Genomic DNA, 18,702 nt, shown 5'->3' on the forward strand with positions numbered 1-18,702 from the left:
ATTGTGTTCAGAGATGCATGGGAGGAGAACAATATCAAGCGATTTGCGGTTTGGGTAGCCTAGTAGTACCGGCAAGAACTTCAATCTACTTTTACCCCTGCTTTTGGTCCATTCATTGCTCGGCTTTCAAATTGCAGCCCAGCAGCTCAACAGTCACGGTGACACCTAAAACTGTGTCATCAACAGCCATGATTATGCTTTTCTAATAGTCGGTCACACTTGTTGGTCAAGCCTGTTGTCAGTAATCTGTTCACATGCAACAAACAAGTGTGGACGCGGAGTTAATGTTGCATGAACCTGTTGATGAAGCCACACATATGGTATGCAAATTGTTTGGAACATCTTCTGAATTGGCAGGGTTTCTGTTTTTCTTGCCACGCAAGTGTGTGTCAATAGGGAAGTGTTGCAAAGGACTTGTGAACATGCATGGGTGTGTTATTATGTAATTTAACAGAAGTAGTAATGACCAGATGGTTGCAACTATGCCGGGATGTTAATCATAACTGCTGAGGCCTCCACAAAATCTACGTTTTCTTCCCCTTGGCTTACAGAGAAACCCAGTTTCTGTTGCGTAAAGGAAGGAAACGTGACTTTTCTGTCCTTGTCAGCAAAACTCCTGATGTGTTCATGTTTCCAATACTTTACTAGGGCTGCAACTAACAAATTATGTTGATTATTTTCTTGAATAATGTTTCCCAAAGCCCAACATGACGTCCTAAAATGTCTTGTTTTGTCCACAACTCAAAGATATTCAGTTTACTGTCATAGAGGAGTAAAGAAAACAGGAAATATTCACATTTAAGAAGCTGGAATCAGAGAATTTTGACTTTTTTTTCCTTAAAAAATTACTCAAACTGATAAATCGATTATCAAAAATAGTTGGCAATTCATTTAATAGTTGAGTAGTTAATCGATTAATCGTTGCAGCTCTATACTTTATATTTCATCGAGACCTACTACTGCTGAAGAGAGATATATTTAGTTTGAGGGATATCTGGTTAAATGTAATGTTGACATTTTTCCTGCACATCTATACCAAATAAGTTCTGAAAAGCACAGAACATTGAAATCATTGATGAGTTTTCATGTTATCTATGTTGGAGCCTGTCACAGAGCATTAACTTGAATACAAAAGGGTAGTTAACGTTGTGGTGAGCCTCAGAAAGCAGCTTTCGTTCAGACACGGTCAAGATATGAGACGGTGCATTGTTCCAGTACAAAGCTTGGTTTGTCTTGTCTGACCTCTGAGCGGGGAGAGGGATCCCCTGCTGAAAGCCTGTGTGGGTGGACCTCTGCTCCAGATGCACCCTGGACTGACCAGATGCACACACACACACACACACAGACACACTCGCACGATCCCATCACAGCACAGCACAGCAGGAAAGACCAGTGTTCCCTGTCAGCACAGGAAATTGCTTAATCAAATTGTATCAGCAGTAATATATGGAAACAAATCACAGTGCAAAGTGCCCCACTGACAAGATTACATTTGTCAGTGGAAATGGTATTATTATGGGATGCACTCTGTGCTGAAATGGGAAAATATATACTAGAGTACAAAGCATTACCCATGGCTGTATCCTGTTGTAAGAAATGCAAGGGTCTGTTCTTTTTCTCCGAAGGAAGCCGATGTGTTTTCTCCACTCTCTTAAGGTCTTTGCACACCAAGTCTGTATTTGTCTTTTTTTTAATCATCATCTGATACAAAACCTTGCACACAGAGTCCGTTTTATTATTCTGTTTGTTGCAAAAATTTGCAATACGAGACAAGTAAGGGATAATGTACAGCGAGCCGGTCATTGTTGTGAAATAAACCCCGACACGGCGATGCGGCACCGATGTCTTGCATCGCCCTGAAAGGGTTTATTTCACAACAACGACCTGCTAGCTGTACATTATCCCGCTTCTTACACGGCTACTTACTGAAGAAATCAATTATTTGACACAAAAACGGTCCGCCAGAGTCCGAGATCAGAACTGTGGCCATAGCAACGGTCTGTTATACATAGCAACGGTCTGCTATAAAGAAATAACAGACCGTAGAAAGCCATGATTGACCAATCAGAATAAATAATGAATGAATCACTTTAGCAAGAAGCTATCGTTTAGCTGCCTAGTTCACAATCAGCACTGTCTAATCTTTCCTGTATTCTTTGTTTTGCAACCATCCTCGATTCCAAGCTGTTCTGCAATCACCTGCCACTGTGTATTTCTTTATAGTAGTGCTTTGTGCTGGGATACAAATTGAATGTTTATCAGATGATGATGTTTGCTCGGATGGTGGCTCTGAGTGGTCAAACAACCCTCTTTTGGCTTTTGATGGATGCAAAAAAACGCAGAAAATCAAACCTGTTCCAAAAACTTTAATGACGGACGAAAGTTTCGAAGTCGGTTTGTAAATATGACACAGCGTGAGGACAAAAAATACAGACTTGGTGTGCAAAGGCCTTTACACTGTTGTCCACATTCAAAAATGAACAAAGACAACCCCCAAAATGCTAATTTAAATACCTCATGAATGTCTTTTAACATAAAATCTCACAAAGTATCTATTCCTTTCTTTTTCCACAGGATCTTGTCAGAAGAGGGATTCCTCACCATTTTCGGGCGATAGTGTGGCAGCTGCTGTGCAACGCCCAGAATATGCCCATCAAGGATCAGTACTCCGAACTCCTGAAGATGACGTCCCCCTGCGAGAAGCTGATTCGCAGAGACATCGCCCGCACTTATCCCGAACACGAATTCTTCAAGGAGAAGGACAGCTTGGGCCAGGAGGTGCTCTTCAACGTCATGAAGGCAGGTTCTCCATTTGTGATTGAGGAACCTGATAATTGTGTGTACAGATAGCAAAAAGAGGAATTGAACAAGTAGCTTCAGGGTTAAAAACTGTGAGTAGAGTAAATCCATAATGAACTGTGTTCAACCATCACTGAGACTCACCCAAAGCTAATCTGTTACCTCAGGCATATTCTCTGGTTGACCGAGAAGTTGGTTATTGTCAAGGGAGTGCATTCATTGTAGGACTGCTACTCATGCAGGTAATAATCCAATCTTCACCACACACAACCACACTGATTCATGTTTTAGTGAATAACAGACAGATTTGAGGTTTTGAGTTCATCCTGTTATTTTTTCTCCAGATGCCAGAAGAGGAGGCTTTCTGTGTGTTTGTGAAGCTGATGCAAGACTACAGATTACGAGAGCTCTTCAAACCCAGTATGGCTGAGCTGGGACTCTGCATGTACCAGTTTGAGGTTATGATCCAGGTAGATGCCGACCTCTCACTTGGTTGTCAAAATGTAGTCATGTACAGTGCTAATGGTTGTGAATCCATGTTTTTTTTTTTCCCTTGTAGGAGTTTCTCCCGGATCTGTACATGCACTTCCAGGCTCAGAGCTTTCACACGTCCATGTACGCCTCCTCCTGGTTCCTCACCATCTTCCTCACCTCCTTCCCTCTGCCCGTCGCCACGAGGATCTTCGACATCTTCATGTGCGAGGTCAGTTAAAAGGAACTGGGGCTGTTGTCAGGAGCTATCGCCTGCTGTGAATGATATCATGTAATTACATGTCAGTCATCAGTCTGTAAATGATTAATATCTTTACATATTTGTCATGCTGTTTATTGAACTTGCATTTTACTCTTGTGTTCACTCTCTAGAAGAAATACTCTCAGGGCTTCGTGTTTGTCTTTTTTTACTTTCTCTAATTTTTATGATCTGATGGTTCTAACGTTGCACTTACTGTATGTCAGTGTGGCTAAAAGAATTCAGATGTAAAAAAAAAAAGGAACAGTAAACCCTTTTACTAAAGTGATTCCACTTAGAAACTATATGAGGTTAACATTTGTTCTGTTGCTTTGACAATGACTACATTTGTAGATGACATGAAGTCATGGAAAAGTTATCCATTAGCACCACCTGTTGGAGAAAAACCAAAACACTACAGTCCACATTTAATAGTTACTGTGAGTTGTTTCATCACTCCCTTGAGATCCGCTGTAACAAATCTTAAATCCTCAATCCACTTTAAAGACATTTCACACTGAATATATATATATATTTTTTCTTTCAAAAAATGATTAGCAGTGATCTCTTTCTTCAGGGCCTGGAGATAGTTTTCCGTGTAGGAATGGCCATCCTTCAGATGAACCAGGCTGAACTCATCCAGCTCGACATGGAGGGAATGTTACAGGTATATTAACCGTGACCTCCACATAACTTGTCATTCAAGCAGCTCAGATTTCTGGTCTAAACTGTGCAGCACCCTCGAGGGAGGAACCTCCACCACGCCCAGATAATTGATACAGTACATGTGTCTACCAAGCCTGTACCTGCTGTGAACATGCTGACGTTTGATGTAGTGATCTGAGGCCTGACCAAGACATCAGGGTGCATAGTTGTTGGAAAGTGGCTGGTTTACTGTACGTGAGCGTGGCACTTATCCTGACTCTTTTTCCTGTATGTGCTCCAGCACTTTCAGAGGGTCATCCCACACCAGCTGGACAGCGGACCAGACAAGGTCATCGCGGCTGCTTATCAAGTTAAATACAACACCAAGAAGATGAAAAAGTAAGCACAACTCTCAGTGCATCTACCAACCACGCCTTTTTTGCTTATGCATTCATTTATAGACCCAGGGGAAATCACATTTTGGTAGGCCCATCTCACCGCAACTCATGGATCTTTATTGTTCTGGGTTCCCTCGTCCACTTAACAATTAAAGTCCTAAATTTTTCTGTAACTATTTCATAACTTTGTGCAAAATGTTCAGCCATGACTGAAATGATTTGTACAGCAGCCTCTCCTGATTTTGTGATGTTTGAAGATGTATATTTGAGACTGTATTTTATCCTGCTTGGCTTTGTTTTCAGTCACTGTAACTCTTAAAGGGCGGGCACATCTGCGTTTTGTTCTGTTTTTTTCAAATAGAAGCGCCGACTCAGCTGTTGCAAAAAGCAGTGACGTATGTTCCCAACGTAAGCTAGTTGAAGCTAATCAATAAGGTTATGAATGATGTGAACGCTAGCACTAGCTGCGTCAAGTTGTATACTCCCGTGGTCTGCAAGGTAAAATGACTGCTTTTGTGAATGGAGTCTGGTGGCTTTTTTAGGAGAGCGGCTTCAGTTCCCGTCAGAAAGGGCCATCTGACGGTGAGGTAAAGCAGCTCTGGACGGGAGCAGCAGAAAAACTTATTTTAGCCACCTAAAAAAAATCAGTATCAGTTTAAGTATACCCAACATTTAGAATATTTTCACCGTTTCACCTCGCCATCAGACAGCCCTTCCTGAAGGGGGAACTGAAGTCGTTGCATCGCGGTCTTCAAAGCTACCAGACCAGACTCCATTCACAAAAACAGTTATTTTACCTCACAGAGCACGGGAGTTTGCTGGTCCACCGCTGCATCGATCGGTTAGTTTGTTTGTGTTATTGTATGACTTTGGTGAATCCGAACTAACCAAAGATTGATCACAGAATGATATAAATATAAATAAAATAATGGATTCACCTTTTAATTATTGCAACAAAACTAATAAACTTATTTCTTATCTTATTCTCTTGTTATTATGATGTGGAAAACAAATTTGCAGATCTCATTTCTTGCAGAATTTTTATGATATTTGGCCCTGTCTTTATTACTGCTATTTGTTCCGGTACCCTAGCCCACGCTAGACAAATTTGATTATGTCTTCATTTTGTGAGCGACACTAATATTCTTGTCTTCACTGTGAATTTTTTTCAGGTTAGAGAAAGAATACACTACAATCAAATCAAAAGAACTGGAGGAGCAGGTGGAGATAAAGGTGTCTGTTGGGTGTTAAAAGAAATCTTCTATCATCTCCACTGTGCTTATTTTGTTTCATGTGTTTTTGTAATTTCTATTTTTTTTTTTTGCAGAGGTTGCGGACAGAGAACAGGCTCCTGAAGCAGAGGATAGACACACTAGAAAAAGTGAGTGCAGCGGTGTCTGTCAAAGCCAGGTGCTCCGTCACCAGACTAACCAGTCAGACGACGCTCTCTACCCATCAACATTACATACATTAACCCCATCCAGCTGCTCATACTGTACATCATGCATCTCTTCTTAATGAAGGAGTCTTGTCTTTCACTAACTGGGCTCTGTTAGTTTGAAAGTGCATTTACATGATACACCATCACTGGTTGGCTGGTACAATGTGGTACATTTTCTGATCGCAGACAGAAGTTGAAGTTGCCTTGGTGTCATGGTGACTGTCCGCGTGGCTCAAATAACAGACACTAACTGAAGCAGAGCCCGTAACAAGCTCTGCTGCTTGATGCTGCAGTCGATACAAAGCACTGCATGCCAAATTGCACTGTTTGTGTCTCTTTGAATGAGCGCTACCGCTGCCAGGTAAAGGCACCATGCATGAGGTCTGCCACGGATAGCGAGGGCTATGCCGCGTTTGCCTGCAGGGATGGAACACTTTGGTCTAAATGAGTCCGTTATTTACAGCCAGTTCGAGGCTGCTGCTCTCTGTCACGTAACTCCCTGGACCTTTTTTAACTCTTCACTAACTGAAACTGTTCAAAAGCACATCAACGCCCTGTTCAGTTAAACAACACATAGATCCTTAACTACATTATTGTGCTGTTGTTCACTCTCCGCTATTACTAGAGCTGCCCCGCGCTTCTTCCTGTCTGAAACCTGTCGCTGTTATCAGCACCGCCTCATTTTTCACTTTGTCACCACCAGCTTATTTGCCCGGCTTTTTTCACCACACCTGCATGCAATGTTCCTTTTCTACCCCTGAATGTAAACACCATTCTGCAGTCTGTAAATACATATTTCTGGATGGGAAATGAACATTGCATTTCTTCTCTTAAACAATCAATTGTTCTTTTTTTTTTGTGTGTGTGCTTTTAAACTGTCCTCCGGATTGTCTCTCTCTCTCTGCTGTCTCTTGTCGATATTTCTGTTTTGTAGGAAAGTGCTTCCTTGGCAGATAGATTGATCCAGGTATATTCCTAAATTTTCTCTTTACCTCCTATTATTCATGTTGCACCTTCCTTCTTCCTTCTCTCTCTTTAGCATTGCATGCTTATGATTGAATGAAAGGCACGGTAATAATTCAGAATCTAATGAACTGTGATGATTCTCTGAATTAAGAACTAAGTCAGATTATGCTAACTGATAATTGAATAAGTGCATGAAATAGCACATTGTGGCATGTCAGACAAAGTAAGAGAATCACAAATCGTGCTGAAGAAAGCAGAGGAATTAGAATAGAAATGACACGTTGCTAACGTTAAGCATGTCCTTAGAAAACCCAATTTTCTCCTCTGACTCGCCCACCCATTCCGCCCTCTCGTTTTCACCTCTTGTCGTGCTCACGCTCCTCGGTTGGTTATGTCCCAAGGGACAAGTGACGCGGGCTCAGGAGGCCGAGGAGAACTACCTGGTCAAACGGGAGCTGGCCACGGTCAAACAGCAGAGCGAGGAGGCCAGTGCTCAGCTGGAGCAGGCCAAGACCACCATCGGGCAGCTCCAGCAGCAGCAGCAGCCGCATGCGGTAAGGAGGGCCACAGAGTCCCCAGCTGGCAGGTTGGCTCAGATCCTGCCCAGTCTGTGACGTTGAGACTGGGATCAGTTTGTGCTGTGCAGTACTGAAAGCTCAGGCTGACCATTTCAAGATTATGTGGTGTGCTAGAGCTGACACCTGGGCCAGTAAACATGTGTTTTACTACAGTTCAGATGTGTCACCTGTTGACACATATTGCCTAGCAACAACACCCAAGCAGCGGCAGAACAGGTCTTTTTCTCACTTTGCACATCGGCTTTGGGTAATGATCTGTTTTGGCATGCATGAATTCAAATTGGGACACGGAGCACTACACACTTTCAGCCACCGTTTACAGTCTCTCTGCAATTCTCAGAAATTCATTCATGAATTTGTAAGCAGTTGTTCTCACAGGCTGGTAGATTTCACACATGGCACCCTGTTCACAGAGTCCTGTCGTTGCATATCTATTGACCCAACGCTCTTAATTATTGATGGTTGCAGATTCCAGATGATGATGTGCAAGCATTACAATGTTTTACATAATTTGCTATCTTGCTTCTCACTGAGCAGTGGTGAATTATTGATGTGAAAGTGAAAGGCAAAATGGTTGGTGTCAGCTGCAATTAAGGTTGAATTCTTTGTAGTGGAGAGGCATTGAGGTGTATTTTTTGGTTTACACTACTGGATGTTGGAATAGTTTTGTCTTCGTTAAATGCCAACATTGAGGACACACAGGCATCAACATTTGCTCTGCTTTGCTGTCGGTGTTCACTCACGTGTCCTGTTTGTAGAAGGGAGCCCCTCGGTATTCGGAGGAGTCCGTCCTTCAGCTGGAGAGAGAGCTGGTGCAGGCCCGGCTGAAGGAGGCAGAGTCTCAGTGCGCTCTCAAGGAGATGCAAGACAAGATCCTGGATATGGAACAGGTGTGTTGCTTCAGAACCTGTTGTACCACCTAATTAGTCTTGGCGAACATACAATAGTGTCATATGACCTGGCTGTATCACTGTACGTCTAATTGTTTTTGTTACACACCTTCCTTAGAGGAACACATCGCTGCCAGATGACACCAACGTGGCGCGTCTTCAAGACGAGCTGATCGGGGTGAAGCTGAGAGAGGTGGAGGCTGTGACCGGCCTGAAAGAGCTGAGACAGCAAGTCCGAGGCCTGGAGGAGCACTGGCAGGTGAGAACCAACATGTCAATGCATTATCTCACTCAGTCAATATTTTTTCAAATGTGCAAAATACACATGTCTGTGAAATGGGAAAGGAAAGATTTAATGTCAGTTTATTCATTTAAAGAACCCCCAAACCACGTTTTTCAGCTGAAAACCGATGTATATGGGTATTTAGTAGTATTGAATCTTTTAGTGCAAAGCATTTGAATTCTATTGTGTTATGAATATGCATTGTGATTGCCCTCTACTGGTTGAAACCAGGCTAGTGCAATTCAATTTTGATATTGGCTGATCTAGAAGCAGGTTGACATATATGGAGGCAGCTTACGTCACCAATCAACCCCCTCCTCCCTGTCCCTCCTATAAAACCAACACCTCCAGACTCTGCAGACTGAGGAGAGAGGAGTAGTAGAAAACAGTAGCCATTACCCTTTCAATTAGCCTGATGATAGTGATTGTGAATCACCTATGCTAATTGCTAGCATGCATATATCCTAGCCTTGCATGTAAACTCAAATTCACAAATGTTTAAGGGATTATACTGTATATTGTCACAATAACAGTCCCTTTTTACATCACCCTTACCTATCCGTAATCACAACAATAGTCAGAATGTTAGCGGTTAGCATTAACCATTAGCATAAGCTGATTGAAAGGGTAACGGCTAACATCAACTGTAATTTAAAAACAGTAAAGTACGGCTAAATGCTAATTTAACGTAGACCAAGCCCAGCATGAAAGCATGGCGGAATTAGTGACCTAGCTAGCTAACTAGCCAGCTGCTGAATGTGTAAAATCCACATCATCCGCACACTCTTGTCACAGTGTAGGGAAGTATATTGTTATTGCCAAGATCATCAATCATTAACACTGATTCACCAGATTTTGTAATGTGCTGATGGCTTAATTTCAAGTCCACAGTAAAGAGAGAAAAGACTTGTGCTGTGCTGTGATTGTAATGATACACTTGTTACGGAAAACAAGCCGTCGACGATAGATGCAACTGGGCTTGTCTTAGCCCCTCTTCCCCTCCCAGCCCTCCTCATGTTGATACCCTTTTTCACGTTCTAGAGACATTTCTTTATATTACCAGGGTAGAGGCACTTCAGCCAAAACTCTGGTGTTTTCGTTCCTCTTTAATAAGTGATGGAAATGTGACGGACTGTAACCCCTCTGCTCAGCGTCACTTGGCACGCACCACTGCTCGCTGGAAGGACAGCCCCAAGAAGAACACCCTGAGCGAGCTGCAGGACGAGCTGATGACCGTGAGGCTACGCGAGGCCGAGGCCAATGCAGAGCTGCGAGAGACACGGCAGAGGATGCTGGAGCTGGAGACGCAGGTCAGATGTCACATCAGCTTAATAACCACATTAACCTCATGGAGCTGCTTTATTCTTTTCATTACTGTTTGTCTTGCATTTTCAGATTCCTAGCTTTTCTGTACTTATGATGCCAATTAATCATAGAAATTAAAGGTATATACTGTAGTATGGAGACTTTAGTAAGTACGGTGAATCTACAATTTGTCTAATTAACAGTCAATGAGATGCAAAAGAAGTGAATTCTCTACCTGCATTGTCACACACTGTCCTTCAGAGGGCAGCAGTAATCTGTTCCAACAAAAGACTCAAGAGTGCAGGCAGTTCTCATCATCCAATTTTGTAATTAAGATTTATTTGGATTTAATTGATCGTTTATCAAAGTAAAAATATGGTTTTATTTTAAATGTATTACCTGTTGCTCACACAGAATCAGATCCACAGTAACCATCTGCGGCGGGCGGAGCAGGAGAGTCGCTGTCTCCAGCAGAGTGTGCAAACACTGACGGTGCAAAATAAAGACCTGAATGTGCAACTGCAAGAGATCAAGCGGAGACGAGCTGAGATCGAGTGCAAGGTACGACTCTGCTGCCCGATCTGCAACAATCGTCATTCAGTATGCACGGGGACAAACCACCACAGATCTGTTGTGACATATTCAAAATGAATCAAAGTTTGTGTTAACATGTAAAAATTGGTGGATATTATTGATTTAGTTTTTTGCCGTTCAAGTTGTGCATGTTGTGTATCCTGAGCTTGATTTAGCTATAATGTATCTTTTAATGCTTGAGTTGTCTTGTTATATAATCAGTTTTGTCTGATAGGGATTCATCCTCTTCAGATGCTGCTAGATTTCTGTTATCCTGCTCTCTGTTGCGCAGCAGTGACACTCCCCATCTCTCTGGAATTTCCCCCTGCAAGATTCACCCATATACAAATAGATAATACTCCAATGTTGTAGAATACCTGTTTTTATACTGGCCATTCAGCATCACCCCTCCCCTGGGCTTTGGCAGAACTGTCTTTAGCTTTTTTTTTGTTTTTCTGCAGAGCAAGGAAGAGGTGATGGCAGTGAGGCTGCGGGAAGCTGACAACATTGCTGCTATGGCTGAACTCCAGCAACAGATCTCAGAACTTGAGATTCAGGTAAAGTCCCAACTCTCTCCCTGCTATCTTTGTCTGTAATCTCACACTGCTGCCTCTGCATCAAGCTTTGGATTCCCTTCAACTCCTTCGCAAACCACATTTGACATATTTAAACTTCCCTCAGACATTCAAGGATATGTGTGTATGAGTTCTATTCTTATTTTTATTGATGGGAGGAAGACGGTCGGTCAGTATGTTCAGTTATCGGCTTACTGTGAGTGATGAGCTCCCTACATATCATTATGTAAGTTAGAACTACAGTGGTTGTTTCACATGACAGAATTTCCCAAGATACGAATCTGAATCTGAGAGCAGTTGATGTGTTGTTTGCTTATGTTACCAAGGCAACACCAGTGTCAATCAAAATCTGATCAAACCAAACCCACGCAGTCCGGATGACGCAGAGTAGCTGAGTGTTTTTCATGTTGTTTTTCTAACTTTGACTGTTGTTTATTCAGTCATGAAGATGTAAAGTGTTCAGGTGCTTTAAGGCACCGACGTCACACATGCATGGTAGGATAGAGAGTTCAGTACAGATTTGTATTGTCTGTTTTAACAAATCTAATAAATCCACCTCAAATCAGAGTTTTCCAAACCTTAAATCTGGATGACAAATTATGTAATATGTGATGTCATCAAGAAAGATTGTCTCAAGCTGCTCTATGAAAAAATGGGATTCTATTATTTTCGTTTTTCATTTCAATGTATTTCAGAGCTGGAAATGATTTACCTCCTTTTTTCTTTTTGTGCAAATTCGAGATGTAAATGCAGCTTATTTTTTTGAACTGTCACTGTCATGACATTTAATGAAGTTGGTCAGACTAACACATAAACTTAGTCCTTGTATGAACCAGTCTCAACTAGCAAGAGTGAAGAAACCAGTATTATTTATCCCCAAACAAATGTAACGCTACACACAACAAGGGTGACTAAAACAAATACAGGCCTGTTCTTACACTGCCGACACTCAGCCGCTCTGATTGACAACAGATAAAACAAATAATCATAAGTAGTTTGTCTGCGGGCTCAACACTTGGATCAACACACTTTCGAAATGAGTAAAGCTGTGCAGCAAACGGCAGATAATGTTATGGTGTGTTTTGGTTGCTCTATCTGCCCATTTGCTTTGGCTGTCCTCCTCTAGTTTGCACCTTTTGTGGTTGTGTGTGTGTGTGTGTGTGTGCTGGCCAGTGAAGACTGTTGAAATCAGCCAAACAATCAAAGTGTCCAAAAGCTGCAAATAGATTCTCAGCTGGCAGCAGTACTAGGAACCCTTTCACACTGATATAGTTTTAATATCAACACTATTGCTAAAATTGATAAATATATAGTGTGACTAGTATTCATTGCTTACATTGATTGATTCAGTTGTAACACTTTTTGTCCCTCTATTTAGCATGTATATGCATGGCTTAAAAATAATATCTCGATATTTCTGGGCTATATCGTGATATACGATATATATCGGATCTATATCCGATAAACTATTGAGAATTATTACACGGCTTTGTTGAATACTCTATTCTGATTGATCGATCACGGCGTTCTACAGTCTGTTCTTTCTTTATAGCAGACCGTTGCTATGTAAAACAGACCGTTGCTATGGGCGCAGTTCTGATGTCAGACTCTGGCGGACTGTTTTTGTGTCAAATTATTGATTTCTTAAATAAGTAACCATGTATTAAGCGGGATAATGTACAGCCAGCGGGTCATTGTTGTGAAATAAACCCCTTCAGGGCGATGCAAGACGGAGCGTTTCTATTTTAACCGGTGCAGCTTTTGTAGCCTCTAGTCATGACGGACAGCTGTATTTGACAGCTGCTCTGAGTGAAGTAGTCGCGCAGCTGAAGTCACAACTTCCATAACCGTCAATAGTCTGTGTAATAGAACATGTGTGAATTTGATCATGAATGTAGTTCTAGAGATATTATGGTTAGTTGTTGTGTCTTTCTAGCCAAACAGCTACCGTGGTGCTAACGTAACAGCTAGGTGGCTCACTCTAACAAGCTTCGACCGCGCTCGGCCCGTGATTGTCTCCGGCGGGTGTGAGGGCGGGACCTCGATACCGCAGCTCCAGCCCCCCCGTCCGATCACTGCTGCGCAGACTCTGGCTCCAAATGACGTCAAAATCTCAAGATGGACACTCCCGTATCTGGGATATTTTGGCTTCACTTTTGTACAGGGTGGACGCGTCGTCCATCTAAATAAGCAGGCTATGGTTTAGATTGAGAGACTCCTAGCGGTAGACATTACATATTGTGCATTGGCTCTGGTCAACTTTGACATGAGTTGTGGACAGCTCTGCTGGAAACAGTGACTTTGGGTCTATTGAGTAGGCTTTGCAAAGATAGTTTAACCCGACTTGGACTATTTATAAGTACGACACCTACAAAAAAAACTCCCCCTCTTCCCCTTCACAGGAGCCCAATCACACAGTGTGGTCTGAGGTTTTGTTACTAAGTGATAGAGCAACAACATGCAACACCAAAATTTACCACTGCCGCCCTCATGCTTTTTAGAATCTGCATATCGCACTTCCAGAAGCATTACACTTCATTTACACCCTATTTTCCTTTTCTTTTATGATCAGCAAAGTGTTGCATAGGCGCTTACACAAATGTAACTTCTGTGTGAGCTGAAATCACTGTGCCAGTGTTAACTTCTCGGTCTGTGGTTTGGTTACTTGCTCTATAAGTTGTGGCTGAAAACAGCTTCAATTACAAGAAAAGGTTAAAAAAAAATCAGATTCTTGCCTTCCTCGTCAGAGATGGTGTGACGCATGTTGGTGGTGACAATTCGCAGCTTGCTTTATGATGTGAGATGTCACCGTATGATCAGATTAGCTTCGCCTGAGTTAAGAAAATACAGAGCAGAGGCAGATATCAATGAAGAGTCAGTTGAACATTAAGGAGATCCTGCAGAGATTTAATGAGGAGATAAAAAATAATGATAACAACCACTGAGTAATGATGGAAATCATTGTCACTGAAACTAGAGGTTAATGTGTAGGACTCTTTCACTATCACAGCCATGGCGGCCTCTGTTAAACGCCACAGCCCCCACTGACTCTGGGCTGATAGGAAGTGGTTTCTCATCTTGAAGCAGAGACTCTACCAAACGTGACATGCATGGTTTATTTTGAGGTTTCTTTGACATGCTCATAGAATTACACTAAATGTTTTTCCCTGTAAAGGACATTCTCATGTTTACTCTGTATTTGTCAAGTAATGGGGGAAAATGTATCCGTATCATTATTAATCTCATAAAAAAAAAAGAAGCAAACTCTAAGATTCTTCAGTATCATGTCACTTGGAAGAGTCATTTCAAGCAAATCGTATCTGTTCTTTACTGAGAGGCAGCTAATTGTTTAATCATAGTAAAAATGTGACTTTGATCATACATTTTCACACATCCTTCACAGACGTCTTTGCAGATTCAAAATAAGATATTCGTTGTTGCCACAACAACGGAAATGCACAGAAAGTGTAAAAAAAAATACTGTGACCGTGCTGACTGAAACAACACATACGTATGATCTAGTGCATTTCATGGCAATTTCTTTTATGAGCCATGATTTTGCCCACTTCCTTTTGCTCAAGATGTGATGATAAAGAAGGCTGTTCTCATTGACTGTTATACTTACTTATACCTATGAAAAGTGATGCATTATAATTTGTAAATAACCCACGTAATCGTAAGCCAGGACGTGCGGGGCTGCCTCTCATGAAGTCCGGTGAAGTTCTGTAGTATAAAGTGCGACAAAGGCTGTGTAGGGAGGAGGTTGTGGTGGATGGACGGGTAAAACAAACACAGGACTTTCACCCAGGAGACCGCTGTCCGTGTCCCGTGTGAAACCAAAAGTCAACTTTAACTTATTTTACTCTACCATACTACTGTTTTGTAACTTGCATACTTAACTAACGCCACCTACGCAATTTACGTAACAAACATAATTTTTTTTACGTCACAAACGTACTTATTTGAACCCAAACCACAATCTTTTCCTAAACCTAACCAAGTAGTGTTGATGCCTAAAGGCTGTGACACACTGGCAGCATTTTTTTTTTTTCTCCTAACCAAGACGGCAAACTTTAGAACTTCTTTCAACCTTGACAAAATCATCGTAGACCAGATCCACTCCTTCCATTCTTACCTTTCACAATAAAAGCCTTAGACATATAATATTTGCAGGCAAGTATTTCACATTTTTGTTTCGTTTATTCGTCACGCCCCTGGTGTGTTAAGGCCTTAAAACTTGCACAGCGTTGCAACAGTGTTGCTGGACATTCGTAGAAGACGCATGAAAAATAACAAATATATACTTTTCGTAAGACATCACACAAACTGTTGTATGAGGATATGTTGGATAATGATGTTTGTTATGATCAAAGAGTGATTTGCCAGAATATCAGCTTCTAAGTTCCCTGCTGTTGGTACAGTAAACAAATTTAACTTGCCGTACATTTGTCATTCATTCATGTCACTATACATAGATAATTTTTTCACAGAGAAAACCCATTTCCCCTTCCTTCTATTCCCCTTCTGTTAGAACTAAACAAACAGACTTTGAGGGTGCAGTAACACGAAGAAGACATTTTTGTGAGACGTTTGACGTCCCCGGCCGCAGCCTGACACCTGGTGATTCACACAGCTGAACACGAGGAAGTCTCATTAACTGCCTGCCCCTTATCGTTGCAGTGTTTTGGAGCGGCGAAACCTCAAAAACAATCGATTCTTGGAATAATCTCACTTGTTTAGACTTTTTGCGCGAGAAAAAAAAAGCCTACTGGGACCCGCCATATTCAACCTCCCCTTACCACAGGAATCAAAAAAAGCCTATCTGTATTTTGGGGTGTTGGCCAACTAGAGAAACTCACCTCTCACCTCTCACCTCTTTATCTCGACACCCCACCCCTGCTGTGTGCTATGTACACATCTTCCCTTTTTTTTTTGTCTCAGTGTTCACGTGCTACAGTCTGTGGTTTGGACTCCTATGTGCATTCTTCACTGGTCTCACTATAAAAACTGTCAGGTTCAAGGGTGTGATTGAGGTTTGAAATAGAGTATGTGTTTGTCTCCAATGCCTGCAGATGTCTTCACTGAGGACGGTAAACATCACATGGGCTGTTTAACTGTTAAAGCTAACAACCAACCTCATCCCTAGGGCCCCGGGAGGAAATCAAACACAAATGACACTGTTTTTTGTTTCCCCTGACATCTGTCACTTTGTGATGCTGCTTTTATAGTAGCGGGGCTCTAAGTATCTGCCAGTGTTTGTCCTGCTTGTGCAGAAGTTCACAACATTTAATCCTTGTTTTTTTTTTTTTAACATGTGTATCATTTTGTTCCAAGTTTAACCACTTCGCTCTGCAGATGCTAAAATATGTCTTCACCTTCCTCAGTTTTTTAGGAAAGCCACATGTATCACTGTATCTTATTTTGAAAACTCATGTCTCTAACAGAAAGAAGAAGGAAAGGTCCAAGGCCAGCTGAACCACACAGACTCGAGTCAGTACATCCACGACCTCAAAGACCAGATAGCAGAGCTAAAACACGAGGTGAGATTTTAGTAATCGCACTACCTTGTTTTGTTTTTTTCTCGTAGAGATTCAGATTTTGTTGTTGCCATTTGTTTGATCTAGCGTTTCAGAAGGTTTCACAACATTCCCTCAGATATGGTTTCTCTTTGAGGCTAACAGATTAAGTAGAAGTGTTAACTACACCCAGAGACTTCCTGTGCAGAGTTGACACTGCACACCTCCTGCAGATATCTTCAGACACAACCGACAGATGTTTCTACAAGAGGGTTTTTACCGAGCTGATCACAGAGTAGAGCCATGATAGATAACAATGTGCATTTAGAGTAGGGATGGGCATCGTTAGGATTTTATCAATACTACTTCTCTCGTTGATACTCCTAATCGGTTCACTTCTTTATTAATATTCTTATCAGGTTTTTTTCATAACTAAATAATTGCTTTTTAATATACTATTTATTTAAATTAAATGAATTTATTTCTTTAGAAAATAAATAATTTCAGAATAGGATTAGAATCTATTTATATTTGAAATATAACTAAATGTTGTTTTAGAGCAGCAAAAGCAAAGTCACTATATAAACTCAATAATCTCACTGGAAACAAATCTAAAATGTCAAGAAAATAATTCCTAAGTGAAGTTAAGAAATAATGAAGAACACAGACATCAGTCAGTCTTTCCTCCTGTCCTCTGTCCTCCTCCGTCTGCTGATGTGATTCACCTGCAGGTAACGTTACGGCTGGTAGAGGGAGGAGGAGGGGCTGCTGTCTCAGCCAGCAGAATTCATCAGAATTTTAAGATACGTGGCAAACAGCTAAACGGTCAGACTACAAACGGTTGATGAGAGACTGTGGACGGAGCAGATTAATATATAGTTTTTGTGTTCACATCATGTTCATGCTTGTTGAACAAGTGTATTGATAAAGTATTGTTTTTTTTATTTGCAATGGTTTTATTGCGCTTACAGTAACAAGCGTAGTTGTTGTAGTTATCTTCACTTCACCTTGTTTACGATAAAAGAACCAATAATGTCGGAGCTTATCAATACTCCGGTCTGTAATCATTTATCACCGGTGCCCATTTAAATCCCTAATTTAGAGCTTAAAAATGATAAATGAAGGTTTGATAATGAATAGACATTCACCATTATATTTTGTTTAGTCCTTATTGTTTATGATGCAAGAAGGTCCAATGTCACGGGTTGAAAATCTGATGATAAGTTTCAACTTATTGATTGGCAATAAGAATAATAACAATATTGATTCTTATTGATCTCCCAGCAGATCAGTTATTCACAGGAAGAATATCAGATCTTGACATCTGTGGCCGTAACTGTATCAAAACAAGCAAGAACAAACAACTTGACTGATGCAGTTGGTTAAACTGGATATATCAAGGCAGTGCAGTCACAGTCATTTCCTCTCTCACTTGGTATTAACTTGTGGTCACGTTGGGTTAACAGTGGTATGCTATGAATCATGCTAACTGAAGTGTATGCAGTGAGCAAACCTGAAAGTAGAGAGTGGCTCAAGGCCCACCATCCTCCTCCCTCACAATTAGATTTAAAACCTGCATCATAGAGCTGGAAATTTCACCTAAGGTGTTGATTAGATCACAATTTCCTTTTTGCATGACGACAACAGGAAGGCAGACTTTAAAATTTAGAGAGGTGCAGGTAAACGTGGGCTTGTTTTTGTTGTTTTGTTGATTGTGGTCTGAACTGGCCTCTGAATGCGTCTCTTCCTACATGTCTGGCTGCTGCGTGGCAGGCAGACGCAGGTGAGTAGGTACAAATGTGGTATGTTAATTCCAGTGGTTTGAACCCTGACCATCGTTTAGCCCTCCCACCCTAGCCCCACTTTAATTCACAGTGTGGGAGGCGGTCCTGGATGCTTCCATAGAAGGGTTTAGAGAAGTGATGGTGCGCTGCTCTAAACTGGAGGTTGGGGAGACAACCCTTAGTCCTCATCCTTTTCACTTGTGAAACCCAAACGTACTG

At 41.5% G+C, this 18,702-nt stretch overlaps 1 protein-coding gene across 10 annotated transcripts in view; it reads left to right on the plus strand.

Annotated features, from left to right (window-relative positions):
- evi5b (ecotropic viral integration site 5b) overlaps positions 1-18,702 on the plus strand; it is a 40,134-nt gene that overhangs the window by 18,228 nt on the left and 3,204 nt on the right. For 3 of the 10 annotated variants that reach the window (XM_037769386.1, XM_037769382.1, XM_037769391.1), the window contains 16 exons: positions 2,575-2,799; positions 2,967-3,041; positions 3,144-3,269; positions 3,359-3,502; positions 4,107-4,196; positions 4,476-4,573; positions 5,745-5,805; positions 5,900-5,953; positions 6,948-6,980; positions 7,381-7,533; positions 8,316-8,447; positions 8,566-8,706; positions 9,882-10,040; positions 10,450-10,596; positions 11,070-11,165; positions 16,628-16,723. In XM_037769386.1, coding sequence (XP_037625314.1) covers positions 2,575-2,799; positions 2,967-3,041; positions 3,144-3,269; positions 3,359-3,502; positions 4,107-4,196; positions 4,476-4,573; positions 5,745-5,805; positions 5,900-5,953; positions 6,948-6,980; positions 7,381-7,533; positions 8,316-8,447; positions 8,566-8,706; positions 9,882-10,040; positions 10,450-10,596; positions 11,070-11,165; positions 16,628-16,723 — 1,830 coding nt within the window. The remainder of the gene's footprint in view (positions 1-2,574; positions 2,800-2,966; positions 3,042-3,143; positions 3,270-3,358; positions 3,503-4,106; positions 4,197-4,475; positions 4,574-5,744; positions 5,806-5,899; positions 5,954-6,947; positions 6,981-7,380; positions 7,534-8,315; positions 8,448-8,565; positions 8,707-9,881; positions 10,041-10,449; positions 10,597-11,069; positions 11,166-16,627; positions 16,724-18,702) is intronic. The other 7 variants (XM_037769383.1, XM_037769384.1, XM_037769388.1 and 4 more) reach the window with 7 other exon arrangements.

This window comes from Sebastes umbrosus, chromosome 5, assembly GCF_015220745.1.
Source record: "Sebastes umbrosus isolate fSebUmb1 chromosome 5, fSebUmb1.pri, whole genome shotgun sequence".
Lineage (NCBI taxonomy): Eukaryota > Metazoa > Chordata > Actinopteri > Perciformes > Sebastidae > Sebastes > Sebastes umbrosus.